Source organism: Leopardus geoffroyi, chromosome B2, assembly GCF_018350155.1.
Source record: "Leopardus geoffroyi isolate Oge1 chromosome B2, O.geoffroyi_Oge1_pat1.0, whole genome shotgun sequence".
Taxonomy (NCBI): Eukaryota; Metazoa; Chordata; class Mammalia; order Carnivora; family Felidae; genus Leopardus; species Leopardus geoffroyi.
Genome location: NC_059332.1, coordinates 50525994 through 50545291, shown reverse-complemented (window position 1 = coordinate 50545291; position 19298 = coordinate 50525994). Strand labels below are relative to the sequence as shown.

The following is a 19298-nucleotide window of genomic DNA, read 5'->3' as shown; positions in this document are numbered from 1 at the left end:
CCAAAGCCTTAAGCCTGTGTTGCCCTGGGTCCTACTTCCTGGGTTATGAAAACAAACCCTAGGTCTGACCCCAACCCGGCACATTCTCTGAGCACACCCTAAAGGCAAGTAACAAAGGCACATCCAACCAGTGCCAGAGAATGATTCATTATAATACATAAAAGTTGCTGTCTTTCTTGTAATAGTCTTTATCCCTTCATCCTTCCCTATAGGGCTCTCTTTGGGCCAACTGCCTAGCTACCCAAACTAGTAGAGGTAACTCTGGGTGTCCAAGGAAGTGAGCCTCAGAGAGCCTATAGCAGTCAACAACATTCAAGGCCCCACTTCTCTTCCATCACTAGGGAGTCGTAGCTTTGGACAGAAAAAGATGGGCAAGTGAAGACAGCTCAGTATACCCATAGAAAGGGAGGTATAGGGCTTCAAAGGTCCTTGGTCTTCTCTTCCAAAAGATTCTGGGATGAAGACCCTCTAATCATCTTTCTTTGCCCATTGCAAAAGGTTAGCACTCTGAAAGGTGAGAATTTCTTTCCTTGGTGACTATGAATCTGTCCTATTTCAGTTAAAGCCTATTTGCTTTGTTTGCTTAGACCTCAGCATACAAAGAATTAAGACCTGGGCAGTGACCCCATAATGACCCTTCCTAACTGGATGTTGATCATTAATCCTCCCTTTGGACTCCAGCTTGGACTTTGCAGCATGGATTGCTGCATGAGTTTCTCTGATAGGTCCAGAGGGCAAAAAGACACAGCCAGAGATGGTTGTTTCCATTAGCTTGTAAAATTGGGAGAAAGGGGTTTTTTTTTGGTTTTTGGATTTTTTCATTTGGGGCAGGGGCATGTCAGAGGGTGTAGTTGTAGTTTTTAAGCAAAGAAGGAGGTTTATTAGCTCATACATCTGAAAGAACAAGTATGAATCCAGAGACTTTCAGACCATCAGGATTGCCCATATTTCACTCTGTGTTGGTCTTAGGTTCTTCCGAGGTTCTGTGATTGGCTCATCCTCATCCCAGGTGGGCCCTGGGGCTGGCGATGCTGCAGCCACAGTGGAACCACAGGGAGAAGGCAAAGGAGGTTCCTTAAAGGAGTGGGCTGGTATTGCAAGGAGGAGAGGGGAGACATGCTGGGCAGACACACCCACAAAGGTTTACTATCTCCCCAGTCTACAGAGAGGGAAAGTGAGGTTCAGCAAGTCTGTTACCCCATACACAAGGCTCCCACTGTGTTGTGCTACCAGTAGGAATTACCTTCCAGCTTTAGAGATGGGAAAAATTAGACCCACAGAGAGGAGGCAAATTCATTTAAGATCGCAAGCTGATGAGTGGCTGAACTGTAGCCCAGACCATGGATCCATGGTCTTTTAAATAGACTGGCAGGAGCCTGGTGTTCATTTTGCAAGATTGAGGAGAGGTAGGAGATAGTCTTTCCTGATTGCTTAAGGAATGGCAGATTTGGACACAGTGTTCCCATGCCTCGCCCTCAGTAGCCATTACAATGCTGAATCAGTAAATTGTACTTTCTGGTTTTTGTTTTTTTCCCATGGCCCTTTCCATCCAGTATCTATTGGACCCTCCCCAAAACCTTGCAAGGATAAAGCTTCTTTCTTTCAGATTGTAACACTACTGGAACTTGATGATTTTTTTAATTTTTTTATTTTAGAGAGAGACAGTGGGTGAGTGGGAGAGAGGGACAGAGGGAAGAGAGAGAATCTTAAGCAGCCTCCAACCTCATCATGGAGCCCAAAGTGAGGCTCGATCCCATGACCATGAGATCATGACCTGAGCTAAAATCAAGAGTCAGATGCTCAACCAACTGAGCCACCCAGGCAACCGATTCTTTCTTTCTTTCTTTCTTTCTTTCTTTCTTTCTTTCTTTCTTTCTTTCTTTCTTTCTTTCTTTCTTTCTTTCTTTCTTTCTTTCTTTGTTATTATTTTTGTAAAGCTTTTTATGGAAGTAAAGCAAACAGTGAAGGAGGCAAATCTTACATTTACAGCTCAATGTCCATTGTTTTTGTTCTTACAAATGTCACATTTCTGTATTTTAATAGGAAGCAGTGCTGAGGATACTGTATATGAAATGTTCAATGAGTTTTAGTTAGCGTATATAATCTTGCAAACATCACCTCACTCTAGTCATAGAATGCTCCCATTCCACAAAGTTTCTTTGTCCCAGTCAAAGGCTGCCCCCATTCCAGTGCCAGGCCATCCCTAATCTGCTTTCTGTCACAGCCCATTCGCTTCTCCAAGATAGAACTGGCATGAACCCCCAATGCCAAAGGTAATAATCCTGGGTCATCTTCCTGTGACTGTCTCTTCCTGCAGAAAGGTCCAGCAGACCTGCCCTTTTCAGTGAGAGGCTGTCCTACCCGAGTCGGTAGCTCCTTCTCTCAACAGTGAATGAAGTAAGGTAGTACAGACATCACTGGGCAAAGAGAATGTCAAGGTCCTGTGAGGAAACCTCAGACACTAAGTCAATTAAGGATGCTGAGGTGTAACCTCAAGGAAACAGGATTTAATGCAAAAGTGAGTTATAATTCACTTAGTTTTATATAGCAGTGTGCATAGAACAGGAATTCACACACTGTTCCAACACTTGAACATGACTATTCTGGGCCCCCTGGGCACAGAGCTTCCCAATCTGTGTGTCCTGGATGGGTTGCAGGAAGCCAGGAATTAATCAGCTTAGTCCTTGGGGCTGCTGGAGCCATGTGGTGGTTTACCTCCAGGGCTTACAAATACCACCATTTCTTCTCTCTACTGGTTTGTGAAAGGTTGGGAAATTGCCCTGGGGAGTGCAGGTGGTGGACTCTGAGTTCATAGTGTCATGAGTCAAACCGGCTCTCAACATCAGCCCACTTTCCTACCTTGGGTTATGCTTTCACCAGAGCTTCGTTTACAGACTTCTTTTCCCCGCTCTGGGTGTGGGTGTGTTGGCCAGTTATCAGGAACCTTCAGATCCTCCGGGCAATAATTTTCTTCTTGTAAAGTAACAGGTATCTCTGGTTTGTATATATGTCTCCTGGGTGTGTTTTATTGTGGTAAAATATGCATAACATAAAATTTACCATTTTAACCATTTTTAAGTGTACATTTCAGTGGCACTAAACACGTTTACATAGTTGTGTAACCATCACCATTATCCATATCTAAAATTTTTCATCATCCTGGGGAGCCTGGGTGGCACAGTTGGTTAAGCATCTGACTCTTGATCTCAGCTCAGGTCCTGATCTCACAGTTTATGAGTTTGAGCCTTGCATCGGGGTCTGCTCTGACAGTGCAGAACCTGCTTGGGATTCTGTCTCTCCTTCTCTGTGCCCCTCCCCTGCTTGTGCTTTCTTCTTTCTTTCTCTCTCTCAGAATGAATAAATAAACATAAAAATAATTTTAAAAAAATTTTCATCATGCCAAACTGAAACTGTATACCCATTAAATAATAAATTCCTATCCCCCCTCCCTCCCTGCCCCATCAGGCCAGCCCCTGTTAAACACTGTTCTATTTTCTGTCTCCATGAATTTGCCTACTCTAGGTACCTCAAATAAGTGGAGTCATATGATATTTGTCCTTTTGTGTTTCGTTTCAAGGTTCATCCATGTGTCAGAATTTCATTCTTTTAAAGGCTGTCTTGTGTATTTTTCATGAAAGGAAGTTTTCTCCTGTTGTATTACCTCTGGAGGCACATTTACACGACTGTATTTTAGGACCTGAAGAGCTGATACACAGACCCTGGGCTCATGATCATACAAGACGCTGCCATCTTTGTCTGAGAAGCAGGCTGGGATCCTGTTCTTTCTGGCTTCTCTGGCCACAACACTCTTCCCCTCCACAACTAGTTCTCAGCTTTATGTAACCTCCCTCTGCACAATTTGTATGCTCTACCTCGTACTTAATTGTAAAAAATTTGTCCCTTCTAAGAGGAATTTCAGGTATCAGGAAACAGGTATGGATATATCAGGGATCAAAGGTCCTTCATAGTGAAACTACACAGCACAGAGATTGCTTTAGACAACTGTCATGAGTGAAAAGTAACATTTACTGGGCATTTTCTACGGACCAGGCTCTCTTCTACGTGCTTTACATTCATTATGTGATTTAATCCTTTAGACAACTTTTCAGGAGACATAGGGTCATTTGAGATTGTACAGCGAGGAAACTGAGGCCCTGAGAAGCCAGAGGACCCAGGTTCCCAGGACTAGTGTAAGAGCCAGGCCTGCCCATCCCAGGCCCAAGGTGCCTTTCTTTTCCAGGGTTGAGAGCAAATGATAATATAAGGCTTTAAAAAGATCCAGACCCTGGTTGGGGAGAGATTACTTCATCTTATTTCCCTGCATGGCCTCTAATACCATCAAGGAACCCAGTCCTGCAGGGATACCCTTGCTCAGACAAGCCTTCTGGTGAGAGCATTCTTTTTTTTTTTTTTTTTATAATATATGAAATTTATTGTCAAATTGGTTTCCATAAAACACCCAGTGCTCATCCCAAAAGGTGCCCTCCTCAATACCCATCACCCACCCTCTCCTCCCTCCCGCCCCCCATCAACCCTCAGTTTGTTCTCAGTTTTTAACAGTCTCTTATGCTTTGGCTTGGTGAGAGCATTCTAACAAGCCAGGTCCACCAGGCCAGTGACCCCAGAAGGGGTCAGAGAGGCAATTCTATTTTGTTTTTCTGGTAGTGATGGTACCTAACTATGGGCATCCTGGGTGGTGGGTGTATGTGGCCCCATTCTCCCTGGTGGTATCCCCCAAGACCTGCCTGGTAGACTGAGGTTGGCTTCTTGTCTAGACTTCTAACTACCTGAGACAGCAGCCATTCGAGGAGGCAATTGACTTTCCTCTCTCATCTCCACTTTTTATTTTCTCTCCTCAGTGCTTTTAAATTCTCTTCCCATAACCTCTGCTATTTATATTGATGCAGTCATCATAATGGCTACTGTCTTTGAGTGCCTTCCTTGTGTCTAGCTTCGTGCAAGGCAGTTTTTATCTGTTACTTAATCTTCAAAAACACCTTATATTGTCAGACTCACTAGCAGGGGAAGGGCAGGGGCAGGAAGGACCGCCATTGTTATTAGACTGTGCATACCAGGGAAACCAGTCCAGTGGAAAGGGGTGTGTGGAGAACTCTCAGGTTCTACTTAAAGCCGGATCACCTCTTCACAGGCCTGTAATGCATACCTAGAAGTAGCTGCTATTTCCCCAAAGTCTGAAGGCCCCTGTTGTCTCTTTACAACTGCAAAATAATTCAAGAATCTAGTTAATTTGATTGTTTTTCCTTTTGGGTCTTTGTGGCCAAATTAAAAACTATAATTTAGTTGTATTTCTTATTCCCAGAAGGCATCATAGAGAACAGCTTTATATAGTCATAAAGCATCTGGTCAAGTGTGAAAGAAGCAGACAAGAGTCAAGGGACTAGAAGAGATGCTGGAGTTAAATTAAATTGGATGATGCCTCCAGAGACAGGTCCCCTCGAATAGGCGGGCAGCCCCAGTCTCTTCTAGAGAATGGAATCGCAAAGTATTTTTCTCATGTAAGATTATACCCTACCTGACCAATTTCCAAATCAAATTTTCTGTTTAATCAGGACATCCACATCAACAAAAGCAAAAAGATTTGGAGAGTGTGTCCATCTGTAGACTCTAAAGATAGATATTTATTCTCACAAATGAAATGAATTCAACAAAAATTAAAAACCAGCTGCTTTCTGCCTCTTACTTTGACATGGATGTGTGTGTGTGTGTGTGTGTGTGTGTGTGTGTGTGTGTGTGTGTTTATATGTGTGTGAATCCAGTGACAGATTTAGGCATAGTGCCTGCACATAGCAGCCCCTTGATGCATTGCAGTTTTTCTCCTTCTTTCCAAACGTAGAAAGGAGAAGTAGAGATTTTTCTGATAACCCCAAAACCAATATCTGTTTTTGAGTTTGCCAAATATGAGGTGGGAGGCCTTGGAATCCAGAACAGAGTTACACTCTGTAGCATCATCATTGCTGATGTTGGGTGGGGAAACCTCTCTGCTCCCAGATGCTGGCTCAGTCCTGGTACAGCTGGCTTCTTACCAGCCTCTCTGGGTCTGGCCCCACAATTGGTGCTGCTCCCTATGTCAAAAACAATGAAGCTTTGAAAAGTGAGATTGTGGGAAAGGAGTTCCTTTGATTTGGAAAGATTAGACCCTCCTCATCTTTTGACAAAAATAACCCCTCAAAACCCCAAGGCCAGCCCAACCACTGTAGAAACCTTTCCATTGATAGAAAAGAGATAAAACCTCCAAGGTCAACAGTTCTTGTAGGTCTTTTGCCAAAAGTAAACAATTAAGCCCACAGCTGGACTGTAACAGCAGCAGAAAATAACAGACATACTCTAGACTGTTGTGTCTGAAGCAGAGATTCCAGTGGAACTTCAGTGGCTGTTCCCCAGTGCCTGTGTCCCCCATCCTAGTGTGGAAGGCTCCATCTGTAGAGGGCACTTGTGTCTGAACTCCTCGTTCAGCTTACATGGTTTACACTTCCTACTTAAAGTATGGAACCAGACTAGCACTATAGATAGCACCTGGAAACATGTTAGAAATGCAGAGTCTTGGGCCCTACCCAAGACCCACTGAGTGAGAATCTGGATTTTAACCAGATCCTGGGTGATCTGTGTGCCCACTGAAGTTTTTTTTTTAATGTTTTTTTTATTTTTGAGAGACGTGAGAGACAGAGTGCAAGCAGGGGAGGGGCAGAGAGAGAGGGAGGGAATCTGAAGCAGGCTGCAGACTCTGAACTGTTAGCACAGAGCCTGATGCAGGGCTCGAATTCACGAGCTGTGAGATCATGACCTGAGCTTAAGTTGGACGCTTAACCAACTGAGCCACCCAGGCGCCCCTGCTCACTAAAGTTTTTGACATGGCCTTGTACTAATACTTGTCTTTCCAAACAAACACAGTCTTGGCTCCACATGTAGAATGCTATCCTTCCCAGGTGTGAGAATGTTCTATTTCCTTTCATCCCCTACTTGCTGTCTATACCATGGGTGTGATCAAACATTTACTTAATAAGAACAACCTCAAGGCCTTGTCTCCAACTCAAACCAGATACAAAAGGCATTCAGAAATAGGGTTGCTAATTTACCAAATAAAAATACAAGATGTCTAGTTACATTTGTGTTGCAGATAAGCAATGAATAGGTTTTTGATATAAGTATGTTCCAAATGTTACATATATCCTGTATTTTATCTGGCAACACTATGCAGGAGTCAAAGTACTAGGCTGCTCTGACGGTTTCCCACCTCCTCCGCTGCCTGTTTTAGGTTTCAGACCCTCAATTGCTTCCAGTGGTGGTGGCTTTGGTTCATGTTTTCAAGCCCCAGATCATGGTTTGCTTCCTTCTTTCCACTCTGGGTGAGAGGCAGATGGTGAAAATAGCATTGACTTTGGCATCAGAAAGACCTGGGGCTGGCTGTGCCAACCCCGTGACTAAGCAAGTTTTCTTTCTAAGCCTGTCTCCTTATCTGTAAACTCAGTACCACAGAGAGACTTTCCGGGACAGAATGCATCTGCTTGCCCAACGTCCTTGGTTGGCTTTAGTTATCTCTTGATAACCAGAGCCTTGGCAGGCACGGCCCACCTGTCCTTGAGTCTCTACCCTTTTCCGGTATCAACTCCAGAGAATCAGATGTGAACAATTCCATACAGACCTGGGCCATCCTCACGTGGCGTCCATTACTGGGCTGCCGTGAATTCAGCTCTGATTGTGGCACTTCCCGGGTTGCAAATTTAGGATGAGATCCTTTACTCAAGTTGCTTACAAGCAAAGTGTGATAATCATATGGTTGGTATGGGCAGCTGTGGCAACATTTTGTTTGAGAGGAAACAGTATTTAACCATCACCAATGGATGAGTTTTCATCATGTTTTGTTTGTTTGTTTGTTTATTTAGCGCTAGTGGGGGAGGGGCAGAGAGAGAGGGAGGGAGACAGAGAATCCCAAGCAGGTTCTGCTCTGGCAGCCCAGAGCCAGACACCGGGCTCAAACTCATAAACTGTGAGATCATGACCTGAGCCAGAACCAAGAGTCAGACGCTTAACCAACTAAGCCACCTAGGCACCCCTCATTTTGGTGGTATAAATTGCATGTCTAACAAAAACATATTTGGGGTATTATAAATTCCATGCATTCCACAAACACCTCGTACTTTTTCTACCTTTGCATTTCCACTTTTGTTTGCTCCTTGAAGCACTACTGTTGACATCACTAGAGGTCAGCAGAAGTAAGAAGGCACATTCTGTTCAAATGATCTTTGCCTGTTGGTAGCTCAGTGAGAGGGGAAGTTGAATTTTTCTAAATGGCTGTATCCAAACAATAGTTATTTTTACTATGTTTATTACACAAGCTTTATGTATATCTGATATGGCTGAATAATCAAAAAGGCAAAGAAGTACCAATTTTATGAAGTGTGTTGCCTCTAAAGTTTAATAAGATTTTTTTTTCACTGTTTATTTATTTATTTTCACAGAGAGACAGAGTGAGTCAGGGGAGGGGCAGAGAGAGAATGAGAAAGAATCCCAGGCAGGCTCCAGCTGTGAGCACAGAGTCTGACCAACTGTGAGGTCATGGCCTGAGCCAAAATCAAGAGTCAGATACTTCACCGACTGACCCACCCAGGTGCCCTGAAAGTTCACTTGGATTTTAAAGTCAAATTAGCAGCAAGCCCTAGCCCCAACCATTACTGTTGCACATGCAGTGTAGGGGTCTCATCGCAGTTAAGGAAACAATATTTCACAATAATAAGAAAGAGGAGGTGGGATTTAAAAGTTACATCTGCTATGAGCACTGGGTAATATATGGAATTATTGAATTCTGTTTGTATACCTGAGACTAATAAAAAACTGCATGTTAACTAAAATTAAAATTAAAAAAAGATAAAAATTAAAATTTTTAAAAATTAAAATGAACAAAATTAAAATTATATCTGCTTGCTTTTCCTCATTTAAGGTTTTGGTTGTGGTTTTTGGCTTTCAGCTGGCTATATTTTTGTCCACACAGATACTTGTCTCCATAGGTTTGCATTGCTCATCATTACCAACACACTCCTTCTGTGCCAGTAGGCCACTTTTACCCTCTGTATAATTCCAGGCATGTTCTAAGGAGGCGCAGAGGCCCTCTTCACAGTGCTTCAGACCTGGTGTGCAGAGATCCGATGGTTAATCTTAACCTAAAGCCATCTGGGCTTTAACAGAGGCGCAACTTGATTGTTGATGAGTTTCAAATGGTTTGTGTTCAAAGTAGAAGGCTGTAGCAGAGGGAAGATGTATTGAAATAAACACTTGCTTCATTGAAATGAATTTGGAATTTTTTGTTCCTGTTGTAATATGAGCAGACAAGTTGAATTTTAAACATAATGGGAAAAAGTGATCAAATGAGGCCATTGTTTGCTTTTGCCTTAGTATATGTCTCTAAAAATGTTGGATAAAAGTCTCCTTAATGGTAATTTGATGGCTTCCATGGTCATTTTTGTAGCTTTCCTTCTGTACTAAACTTCTACATTTCTGGAGATGACCAAACATTGAAATCAGAGATTCCAGTGACCACCTGTCAGATTCCAGGCGTGTTGAACATGATCCAAAACCTTCAGAACCTGACTGAACCAAATTTTCCTAAAGAATTTGTTTCTTCCCTGTAGACTAAGTCTGGACTGTCCTAGACCCACACTGCACAGTCTTTCCATCTGCTGACTGGAGCTCTTTCCTGGAAGCACTTTTAGATTCGAAGAATGCACTCACCTAGTCCAAAGGAAACAGGGATCGCCTGGTCCAGGCTCTCATCCATTTTATGGATGTGAAAACAAAGACCCAGAGAGATTAAGAGATTTGCTCTATTGAGAGCAAACACCAAGGTACCAAGTGATAAAGAGGGAAGCTGATATCCCCAAGAGCTAATCTGTATACAGAGCCAATGTTTTTATGGCTGGTGGAGTCCTCTTTGTAAGGCTGATCCACTGTGTGGGTTCATTGGCCAGCCGCATTTTCATCAGGGAGTTTCTTAGAATGCTATTGATTGATTGATTGATTGCCAAAATACATATAAATAAACTTTACTATCTTACTGATTTCTGAGTGTACAGTTGAGTGGCATTAAGCACATTCACATTGTTGTGTAACCATCACCAGTTTTCATCTCCAGAACTCCTTTTAATCTTGCAAAACAGAACCTCTGTACCTGTGAAACAACTCTCCATTCTCCTCTCCCCCACCCTGAGCAACCACTGTCTCTCTGAATTTGGCTACCCTAGGCATCTCATGTAAATGGAATCATACAGTACCTGCCTTTTTTGGTGTCTGGCTTCTTTCATTTAGCATAATGTCCTCAAGGTTCATCCATGCTGTAGCATGTGTCAGAATCTCCTTCTTTTTTGAGGCTAGACAATATTCTATTGGGTGTGCACAGCATATTTTGTTTGTCCATTCATCTCTGAGTGAACATTGGGTGCTTCCACCTGTTGGCTGTTGTGAATACTGTTCCTATAAACGTGGGCGTACAAGTAGTTCTTCAAGACCCTGCTTTCAATTCTTTTGAGTATATACTCCGAGGTGGAAAGGCTGGGTAGAAGTGCAAATTCCTGGACTCCATCTGAGCCAATTAAATGAGAATCTCGCCTCAAGGAGGCCCAGGATCTGTGCTTCTACAAGTTCTCCAGGTGATACTTTTGTTTTTCTTTCTTTCTTTTTTTTCTTTCTTTCTTTTCTTCCTTCCTTCCTTCCTTCCTTCCTTCCTTCCTTCCTTCCTTCTTTCTTTTTTTTCTTTCTTTCTTTCTTTCTTTCTTTCTTTCTTTCTTTCTTTCTTTCTTTCTTTCTTTCTTTCTTTCTTTCTTTCTTTCTTTCTTTCTTTCAATATAAAATGGAATGTAGTGGGGTGCCTGGGTGGCCCAGTTGGTTAGGCGTCCGACTTCAGCCAGGTCACGATCTCGAGGTCTGTGAATTCGAGCCCCGCGTCAGGCTCTGGGCTGATGGCTCAGAGCCTGGAGCCTGTTTCCGATTCTGTGTCTCCCTCTCTCTCTGCCCCTCCCCCGTTCATGCTCTGTCTCTCTCTGTCCCAAAAATGAATAAACGTTGAAAAAAAATTAAAAAAAAAAATGGAATGTAGTGATATAATGGCCGCAGAGGCCCCTGGTGGCAACATCTGAGTTGGTCATGGTTCCCAGTGGCATAGCCCACACTGGGGCACACGCAATGTCCTGTCTGTCTCATGTGGTGAGACTGGCTTTTCTGAGATATTAAACTCATAACTAGAAGGACTCCTCAGTTCCTTCCCTCCAAAATGACATCCCCCTTCCCAGTCACAACCTAATCATTGCCAATGACAACCCCATCGCCAAGCGGGTGGAGGTCAATTGAACTGACAAGAATAAGCTGTTACGTGCTGCAGCCCATGCTGTTGTCTTAATGGGTCTAATCTAAATTTCCAAATGGCCATGATCATGCTCCTCTGCATTCCTGGCCACACTCAGAAATCTTACCTTCTCTATAGTATGTACCAGACAGCGCCATTCAGGTTTCAAAGTTCTATAATGTTATGGAATGAAATAGCAAGAACTCATTTACTGTTTCTGCTTTTCAGTCTGAAGAGAAATTTATAGAAACTCCAAGAAGACTTGGGTAACTTAAAGAATGGTAAGACCAGATATCTAATTCCTCAGATGAGGGGATCAGGTAGAAGTCATAAGTTAGGGTTTGAACACCTACTTGTGAGCGTGGTGGGAGCTGGCGGTGGTGGAATGGAAGAGGAGTGGCTCCAAGGTAAGGCGCGGGGCTCCTTGGGCAGATCTTCCACCTCATTCAAGGCTGGGTGGGCTTGAACTCTGAGTGTTTGCTAAAGGAACTATCCCCACCCCCCTACCCCCCCCACCATGTCCTGTGAATGCCCTCCCCTTGCACTCTCCAGCTTTTCTGCCCCCAAGTGAGCTGAGTTCAGGGTCCCACATAGCCTGCCCACGCAAAGACTCTCAAACACATGCAGTAGAATGAAAAGAGTAGAAATAGGCCAGCAGTTATGTGAGTTCTTTTCTCTGATGGGTTATTGCAAGCTAATGTCCTATCAAATAATGCAGATTTTGAAGAGCAGGGAAAGGAACCCCTCCATAGAACTCTCTTTCAAAACTCATTTAAGTGCCATGAACACCATGAGCCTTGTTTATGAGCTCCAAGCCTGTCATTCAAAAGGCCAATACTCAAGAGGTGGGTTTTGATTGGAAAGGAATATGAGCTTTATTCAGGAGGCTGGACACATGGGGAGAAGCAGACTCTTGTCCAAAAGCCGACTCCAAGGCTTCCAAAGGAATTTTTCAGGGGGGTCAGTAAAGGGAATGCAGTGGTCTGCAACATTTCTCGATTACGCACAGACTTGATGCCAGCTGCAAATGTCATCTCACTGCTCAGAGTTGTGTGAGCGGGTCTAGTTCCTGTTTCATAATACACAGGAGTGCTGTTATTTCTGCAGAGGAATACAGCAGATACACAAAGGGAGGTTAGTAAAATCATTTGTATGACCTAAAAAATAAAAATATTTTGCTGAAAAAAAAAAATTGCTGTGTTAATCAGAAAGCCAAGGCATCTTCAAACAAATCCACTGGCTTCTGCAGCCTGGGAAAGGTCTGATCCCTCACTCCTCCAGGCCCGTGGCCAGTCTGTCACAGATCCAGGGACTTAGGTCAGCAAGGAAGGAGTATATTAACTCGAAGCAAGTTAACCTTTAGGACGGGCTGGAGTGCTGTTGCAGACTTACTTGGGAACTTCCCATCTGAAATGACATCTGGTTGGCAGCCTTGTAGCCCTCTTCCAACATCTTCCTAAAGTCTCCATGAAGATAAATTGTCACAAAATTATGTGGGACTTCTCATGGACCTGGATGAGAAATCAAAAGATAAATGAAATAATAGGGTAAAGAGTAAAAGACTGAGAGGAAAAACAAGGACTCTAGGAACCTAAAAACAAAATGCCATTCTGTTAAAGTGTTAGCAGGTCATTTTAGTTTCATTTTTTAAAAAATCTCTAGTCATTTCCACAAACTTTTTTTTTTCATCCAAAAAGAGTATAATCCATAAAACTTTTAACTCTGCTTTTTTTTTCTTTTTTTCAAAAGATGGAAGTCTGTAAGTTCCAGTAAGTGCCAATGGTCAAAATCGATGGAGGGGCGCCTGGGTGGCGCAGTCGGTTAAGTGTCCGACTTCAGTCAGGTCACGATCTCGCGGCCCGTGAGTTCGAGCCCCGCGTCAGGCTCTGGGCTGATGGCTCAGAGCCTGGAGCCTGTTTCCGATTCTGTGTCTCCCTCTCTCTCTGCCCCTCCCCCGTTCATGCTCTGTCTCTCTCTGTCCCAAAAATAAATAAACGTTGAAAAAAACAAAAAAAAAACAAAAAAAACAAAATCGATGGAATGAAGACGGTACAGACCAGAGCTATTCTCAACGACATTGCCACCAAATATGACCTCTGAGGGAAAGACATAAAGGAGAGAGCCCTGTTTGGTACATTTTCTGGGTTTTCAGCAACAGTTAAGAGGAACAATCTAGTTCCTTCCCTGAATGAACAAGACTGTACTCACAGGTTTTATGGCCAACAGCAGTAGAGTCCTTGGTGGTATAACTGAGGTCTAGCACAGGAGAGACCTACCAGGGAGAGGAAATAGTAAACTTGGCGTGGGCTCAAGTGAGTGTGGTTATATAAGGGGGTGTGTCTAGAGGTACAGCAGAATGACAGAGGTTTCCAAAACTGATGAACTATGAAACCAAGAGGATGGTGCAACATGACTCACGTACTCAGGCCTTAGGAGCTGAGGATAGCCAACAACTAGAGACAAGGGACAAGTGTCTGAGTGTCTAGAGAATAAGGCTCGAGAAAGGAAGGATCCAAAGGAGGATCCTTTGGATTCTCAAGTTTCAGAAATTACAAATTAAGAAATTACAAGTTTCAGAAATTACAGAAATTATAATGACTAGGACCCTAACTTATCAGCCAGTTACATGAACTGGCCATTTGACAAAAGTTAGCAGAGGCTGGTCCTCAAGGTGCCACGGTTACTTTGAACACTTTGATACAGGACTGAAGCAGCCAGATTTAGTCAATATGCTGTCTGGGCAATCTCCTGTCTGTTGTGATGGTACCACATGATTGAAATTTATATCTTATAAAGACTCTCAGCAAGTACACAAAAATTACACATAGTTGTCATATTTCAGTAATTCTACTGCTGCATATGCACCCAGGAGAATTAAAAAAAATATTCACACAAGAACTTGTTCACAAACATTTATAGCAGCACTGTTCTTAGTAGTCACAAAGGTGAAATAAATAAAATGTCCATCAACGATGGATGGATGAGCCAAAGGTGGAATATCCATACAATGGAATATTATTTAACCACGAAGAAAATAAATTACTGATGCCTGCTGCAACAAGGATGAGCTTTGAAAACATACCATATGAAAGAAACCAGACACAAAAGGCCACATATTGTATGATTTCAATTGTATTAAATGTCCACATGTTTAAATCAACAGAAACAGAAAGTAGTTGAGTGGTTGCCTGGGGCTGGAGGGATGAGATTATGGCGCGTGGCTGTCACGGGCACAGAATTGTTTTTGGGGTGATAAAAATGTTGGAATTAGAATGTGTTGATGGTTTCATAATGTACTAAAAACTACAGAAATACATTGTAAAGGGTGACAATTATGTGAATATATTTCAGCAGAACCGGTATTTTTATAAGTAAGATAGAAAAGCCAGTTTGAAACAAAAGAAAAAGAGATCCCTTATAATATGCACTGGTTGAAACTGTATTAAGAATTTCACCATTTCAGGGGATATTTTAAGTGAAGACTTGAGAAATGCAAACAAGGCCAGAGTTGGGCAACTGCATATGGACGGAGTGTGGCACCATGTGCTGTGGGAAATAATTGGAAAACCTGCTGATGTTGGGCACATAAACAGGTCTGTGTGGTGTAACAGGATGAGAGGGGAAGGGAAAGATGGCTGTTCCAGGGATTCTCTCTGGAGATCACTTAGGGGGCAGGTCATAGCCACATAGAGTCACACTCCATTTGTGCACAGAATAAGTCATGGCAGAGGTGACAGACCCTAGGTATGGTCCTAGTGGGTATTTGCAGGATTTCATTGATTTGTCTGTGACTCTGTCCCTCTATTTGGTCAGGAGTATAATGACAATTTTAGACATGTATATGTACCTTGATGGCTTGTTCCAGGATGAAATGTTCAAATCAAGTAAAAATCAGAGCTGAATGACTGGTATATAAAAATGCATCAAATGGAGCTGAATTACTTTGCCACCTCCTGATGCCCCATTCTCATACATTTTTCAACTCTAAAATCAAGGCAGAAGACATTTGACAATTCGGTCATTTTGTCTTTCAGGATAGATATGTACGCAGAAGGTATGGCAGATTTGAATGAAATGATCCTCGTTTTGCCTCTGTGTCCACCTGATCAGAAAGAGGCCAAGATTGCCCAGATCAAAGAGAAAGTAACAGATCGTTATCTCCCCGTGTTTGAAAAAGTAAGTGGACAGTCATTGAGCACTTTGGGTGCTGGACATAGAGGACAAAGAAAGACAGTGGCTGGCATCCCTTGAACCTTTACCTTCACTTCCAGTGAGCCTTCCTGAATACTGACGCAGCACCCTGACTCTCAAGGCATTTCATAAAAACTGACTGTGAGGAAGAATTGCACCAGTGATACCCAAGTTTTAATTTTCCAGCAAGACTTCAACTTACCAGGAGCCAATCGAGAATTCTCTATTTGGCAGACTTTCATGGTCATAGTTAGAGCCTGGGCTGCTGAAGGCTCTGAGAGCCACACTGGACATTGGAGTAGGTCCTGCAGACAGAGCACCACATAGGGGCTTTGATCCAAAAGGAACACAGTGAGAGCAATGCATCAGGAGATACTGTGGCAACGTGCGTAGGGAGATAGGGAGACATGAGACCAGCTGCCCTTCGGGAGAAAGTGGCAGTGTCTTGGGGGTGGACAGATGAGGTGTGTCTAGTCAGAGATGGGGGCAGTGTGATGAAGAGGAAGATACAGATGGAGAGATGTTAGGGAGAAAAGAATTGACCTACTCGAAGGCATGGCTCTCACACTTCAGAGGACAGCCATGCAAACTAAGGAAATAAGGTTCCATCATTATAGACAGTGCTTATCTCAGTTAATGTTTCTCCTTGGACGTAAGAGGAGAATGTTTCAAGATCCAAACTACCTGAAGTCATGCTAAATGGAAACTATGGGCTGGGGCACCCGCGTGACTCAGTTGGTTAAGCATCCCACTCTTGATTTCAGCCCAGGTCCTGATCTCACAGTTGGTGAGACTGGGCCCTGTGCTGACAGCCCAGGGCCTGCTTGGGATTCTCTCTCTCCCTCTCTTTCTGCCCCTGCCCCCACTCGTGCACATTCTCTCTCTCTCTCTCAAAGTAAGTAAGTAAACTTAAAAAAAATACTCTCTTTCCTGACCTTTGTGGTGCTGAGAGTTGGGGCGCATTCACATGACAAAGGCCTGAACAGTCATCCCACTTGAGCAAGCCTATACTTTGAAATCAAAGCGCCCTATGGTAAGTTAAATGAAAAACATGTTACCGTATGGCATTTGAAGTGGTCTTATATTCTTTGCATAACAATTATCCATGTTTCTATATGTGTACACAGTGTGAAAGGGTATTTACCCAAATTGCCTTAAGCTGGTGATGCCGTGGGGTTTTCTCTTCACGTTATCATTTGCATATTATTGGGATGTTTTAATAAATTTTGTGCATTTCCCCAACATTTTATTAGGAAAAGTTGCATACATCAGAGTAGTTGAAAGGGATACCCAGGAGCACACGTTTCAGGGACACGGTAGCTGGGGCTTCAGCTGAGGAGCAGGGAAAGAACAGCAGAGACCTGCTGTCACACTGAGTCAGAGCGCAGCGAAGAGGGTCTGCAGCCAACACCCCCTCAGTGAGGCAGCAGAGGTGGGGAGGTTGGGTTGGAGAGTGCGGGGAGGGGCAGAGGGACCCAGCCTGACCATGCCTGTGCTCATGATGTAATTCCTCAAACCTGCCAGGTGTTAAAGAGCCACGGACAAGACTACCTTGTTGGCAACAGGCTGAGCAGGGCTGACATTCACCTGGTTGAACTTCTGTACTATGTGGAAGAGCTTGACCCCAGCCTTATGGCCAACTTCCCTCTGCTGAAGGTAATCTCTCTCACAGCCTTCAGGAGGGAAGGCTCGCATCTCCCCCTCCAGAATCTAACATTTACATTCGGGTCCCATCGTTGCCCAGGACTTGGCTGTCCCCACATCTCCAGCATGAATTACCTCCTGGGTGCTGGTCGAGGCATGCAGAGAATCTTGTCATGCCCAGAACATCTGAGGTGGATGCTTCCCCAAGAGGAACACTTTGTCTTTACCATGAGAAGGACCCAGGGCTCGGCATCAGTCTCCCCATCCCCATTGCTTTGTGGCATTTGTCCTTGGTTTCTCTGGGGTTTCCCTTATCCACCTGTGTCCTTCTCTTTCCTTCCTGTGCCTGTCTGAGCAGGTTTCCTGCCTTCTGATTTCTTCCCTCCGCACCTGCTCCTAAGGGCAGACATCATGTTTCCCTGGGCAGAGTCTCTCTGTCTCGGTCCCTCTCTCAGTGGGATGCCTGGTTTTGACCGGTCTCATGGTTCAGCTTTCTATATTTTCTGTCTCTCGTCCAGGGCAATTTTCCTACATTTTCATTGTCTGTTTGGAGACTTGATGTGTGTGGATTCTGACAGACACAATCCTCTTCCCTGTATTGCACAAAAGCAATGAAGCTACAGGATTGTCATGTAGGGAAGAAGATAGGGAAGACCTGAAACTGAATAGAGCCTGAAAGAAAGACATCTTTGGGGAAAATGGGATCGAGCTGTCTTTTCTTCCTCCCATCTTCGTGTCTCACTGGCTGTGCATTTCCCAGCCTCACACTGGTGCTGATGGAGGGCACTCAGCTGGTCCTTGTCTAGGAGGGTCTCTGGCTTGTGCCAGGGATGGGGCTGGCCCTGGCTCTGTCTGAGGCTGTGCCCTTGTGTATTGCAGGCCCTGAAGACCAGAATCAGCAATCTCCCTCCCATGAAGAAGTTTCTGCAGCCTGGCAGCCAGAGGAAGCCTCCTATCAGTGAGGAAGATTTAGAAAAAGCAAGGAAGATTTTCAGGATTAAGTGAAGCAGGCATGGATGGCCAGCACTTGCATCTGGGGTTTCCAACAATGACGTGCGTTACCTGATGTAAGATGCTGATGATTGTGAGGCTAGTAAAGTTTTCAAAAGTATATAATTTCATCTACATGAAGATTTGCAAAGCAATTTATTTTGTTTTTACCAAATATCAAATCATGATCAGCCCCTAGGACATCTCTTGGACTTAAAAATAAATAAAGGGAGAAAAAAATTTAATGGATTCTTTGATGTATTAAAAAATTGTCATGGGGCGCCTGGGTGGCGCAGTCGGTTAAGCGTCCGACTTCAGCCAGGTCACGATCTCGCGGTCCGTGAGTTCGAGCCCCGCGTCGGGCTCTGGGCTGATGGCTCAGAGCCTGGAGCCTGTTTCCGATTCTGTGTCTCCCTCTCTCTCTGCCCCTCCCCCGTTCATGCTCTGTCTCTCTCTGTCCCAAAAATAAATAAACGTTAAAAAAAAAAAAAAAAAAAAAAAAAAAAAAAATTGTCATAACAGCTATCACATACCTTGTCAAAAAGATTGAAGTAGAAAGTTTCATGTGACCTATATTTAGTAACACAAAAAATGCTTTCTTTTCCTTTGTATTTGCTGTATTTTTTTAAAAAAATTTTTTTTAGTGTTCATGTATTTTTGAGAGAGAGACAGAATGCCAGCAGAGGAGGGGCAGAGAGAGGGAGACACAAAATCCAAAGCAGGCTCCAGTGTCTGAGTTGTCAGCACAGACCCCAATGTGGGACTGGAACCCAGGACTGCAGACCATGAAATCATGACCAGAACCGAAGTTAGATGCTTAACTGGCACCCCAAAACTGTTTACATTTTAGAGATAATGTACTAAATGTTTGATAGCTGGAGTATACACTGTCTAGGGTTTTCTTCACAATACTCCCATGATATTGGGGGACAGTAGATGGGAGTATACAGTGGTTTTTTATGGTTGCTCTAACAAAGTACTACAGAGGGAAGGCTTAAAACAACAGAACTCACACTTTGGGAGGCCAGAAGTCTAGAGTCAAGATTGTGGCTGGGCTGCTCTTCCTCCAGCGGCTCTAGGGGAGAATCCTTCCCTGCCTCTTCCAGCTTCTGGTGGCTTTTCA

At 43.7% G+C, this 19298-nt stretch overlaps 2 protein-coding genes across 3 annotated transcripts in view; both read left to right on the top strand.

Annotated features, from left to right (window-relative positions):
- LOC123608512 (glutathione S-transferase alpha-4-like) overlaps positions 1-15526 on the top strand; it is a 31284-nt gene extending 15758 nt beyond the window's left edge. The window contains exons 6-8 of the mRNA XM_045498532.1: positions 11579-11631; positions 13100-13119; positions 15385-15526. Coding sequence (XP_045354488.1) covers positions 11579-11620 — 42 coding nt within the window. The 3' untranslated portion in view covers positions 11621-11631; positions 13100-13119; positions 15385-15526. The remainder of the gene's footprint in view (positions 1-11578; positions 11632-13099; positions 13120-15384) is intronic.
- LOC123608514 (glutathione S-transferase A2-like) lies at positions 11614-18417 on the top strand. 2 transcript variants are annotated; one of them, XM_045498536.1, is made up of 5 exons: positions 11614-11631; positions 13100-13119; positions 15385-15526; positions 17066-17197; positions 18065-18417. In XM_045498536.1, exons 1-5 carry the CDS (start codon positions 11629-11631, stop codon positions 18188-18190), a joined length of 423 nt encoding a protein of 140 aa, XP_045354492.1. In that variant the 5' UTR covers positions 11614-11628; the 3' UTR covers positions 18191-18417. The 2 variants fall into 2 exon arrangements, with proteins under 2 accessions (XP_045354492.1, XP_045354491.1); XM_045498535.1 differs by lacking the exons at positions 11614-11631; positions 13100-13119 and adding an exon at positions 14858-14943.
- Positions 18418-19298: the final 881 nt, after the last annotated feature.

Excerpts from the sequence above, each read along its gene's own strand:
- LOC123608514 (XM_045498535.1), top strand. The coding sequence starts at position 14,873 with ATGGACGGAGTGTGGCACCATGTGCTGTGGGAAATAATTGGAAAACCT. Across the intron at positions 14,944-15,384 it reads GATGTTGGGCACATAAACAG|GATAGATATGTACGCAGAAG; the intron begins GTCTGTGTGGTG and ends TTTGTCTTTCAG. Across the intron at positions 17,198-18,064 it reads CCAACTTCCCTCTGCTGAAG|GCCCTGAAGACCAGAATCAG; the intron begins GTAATCTCTCTC and ends TGTGTATTGCAG.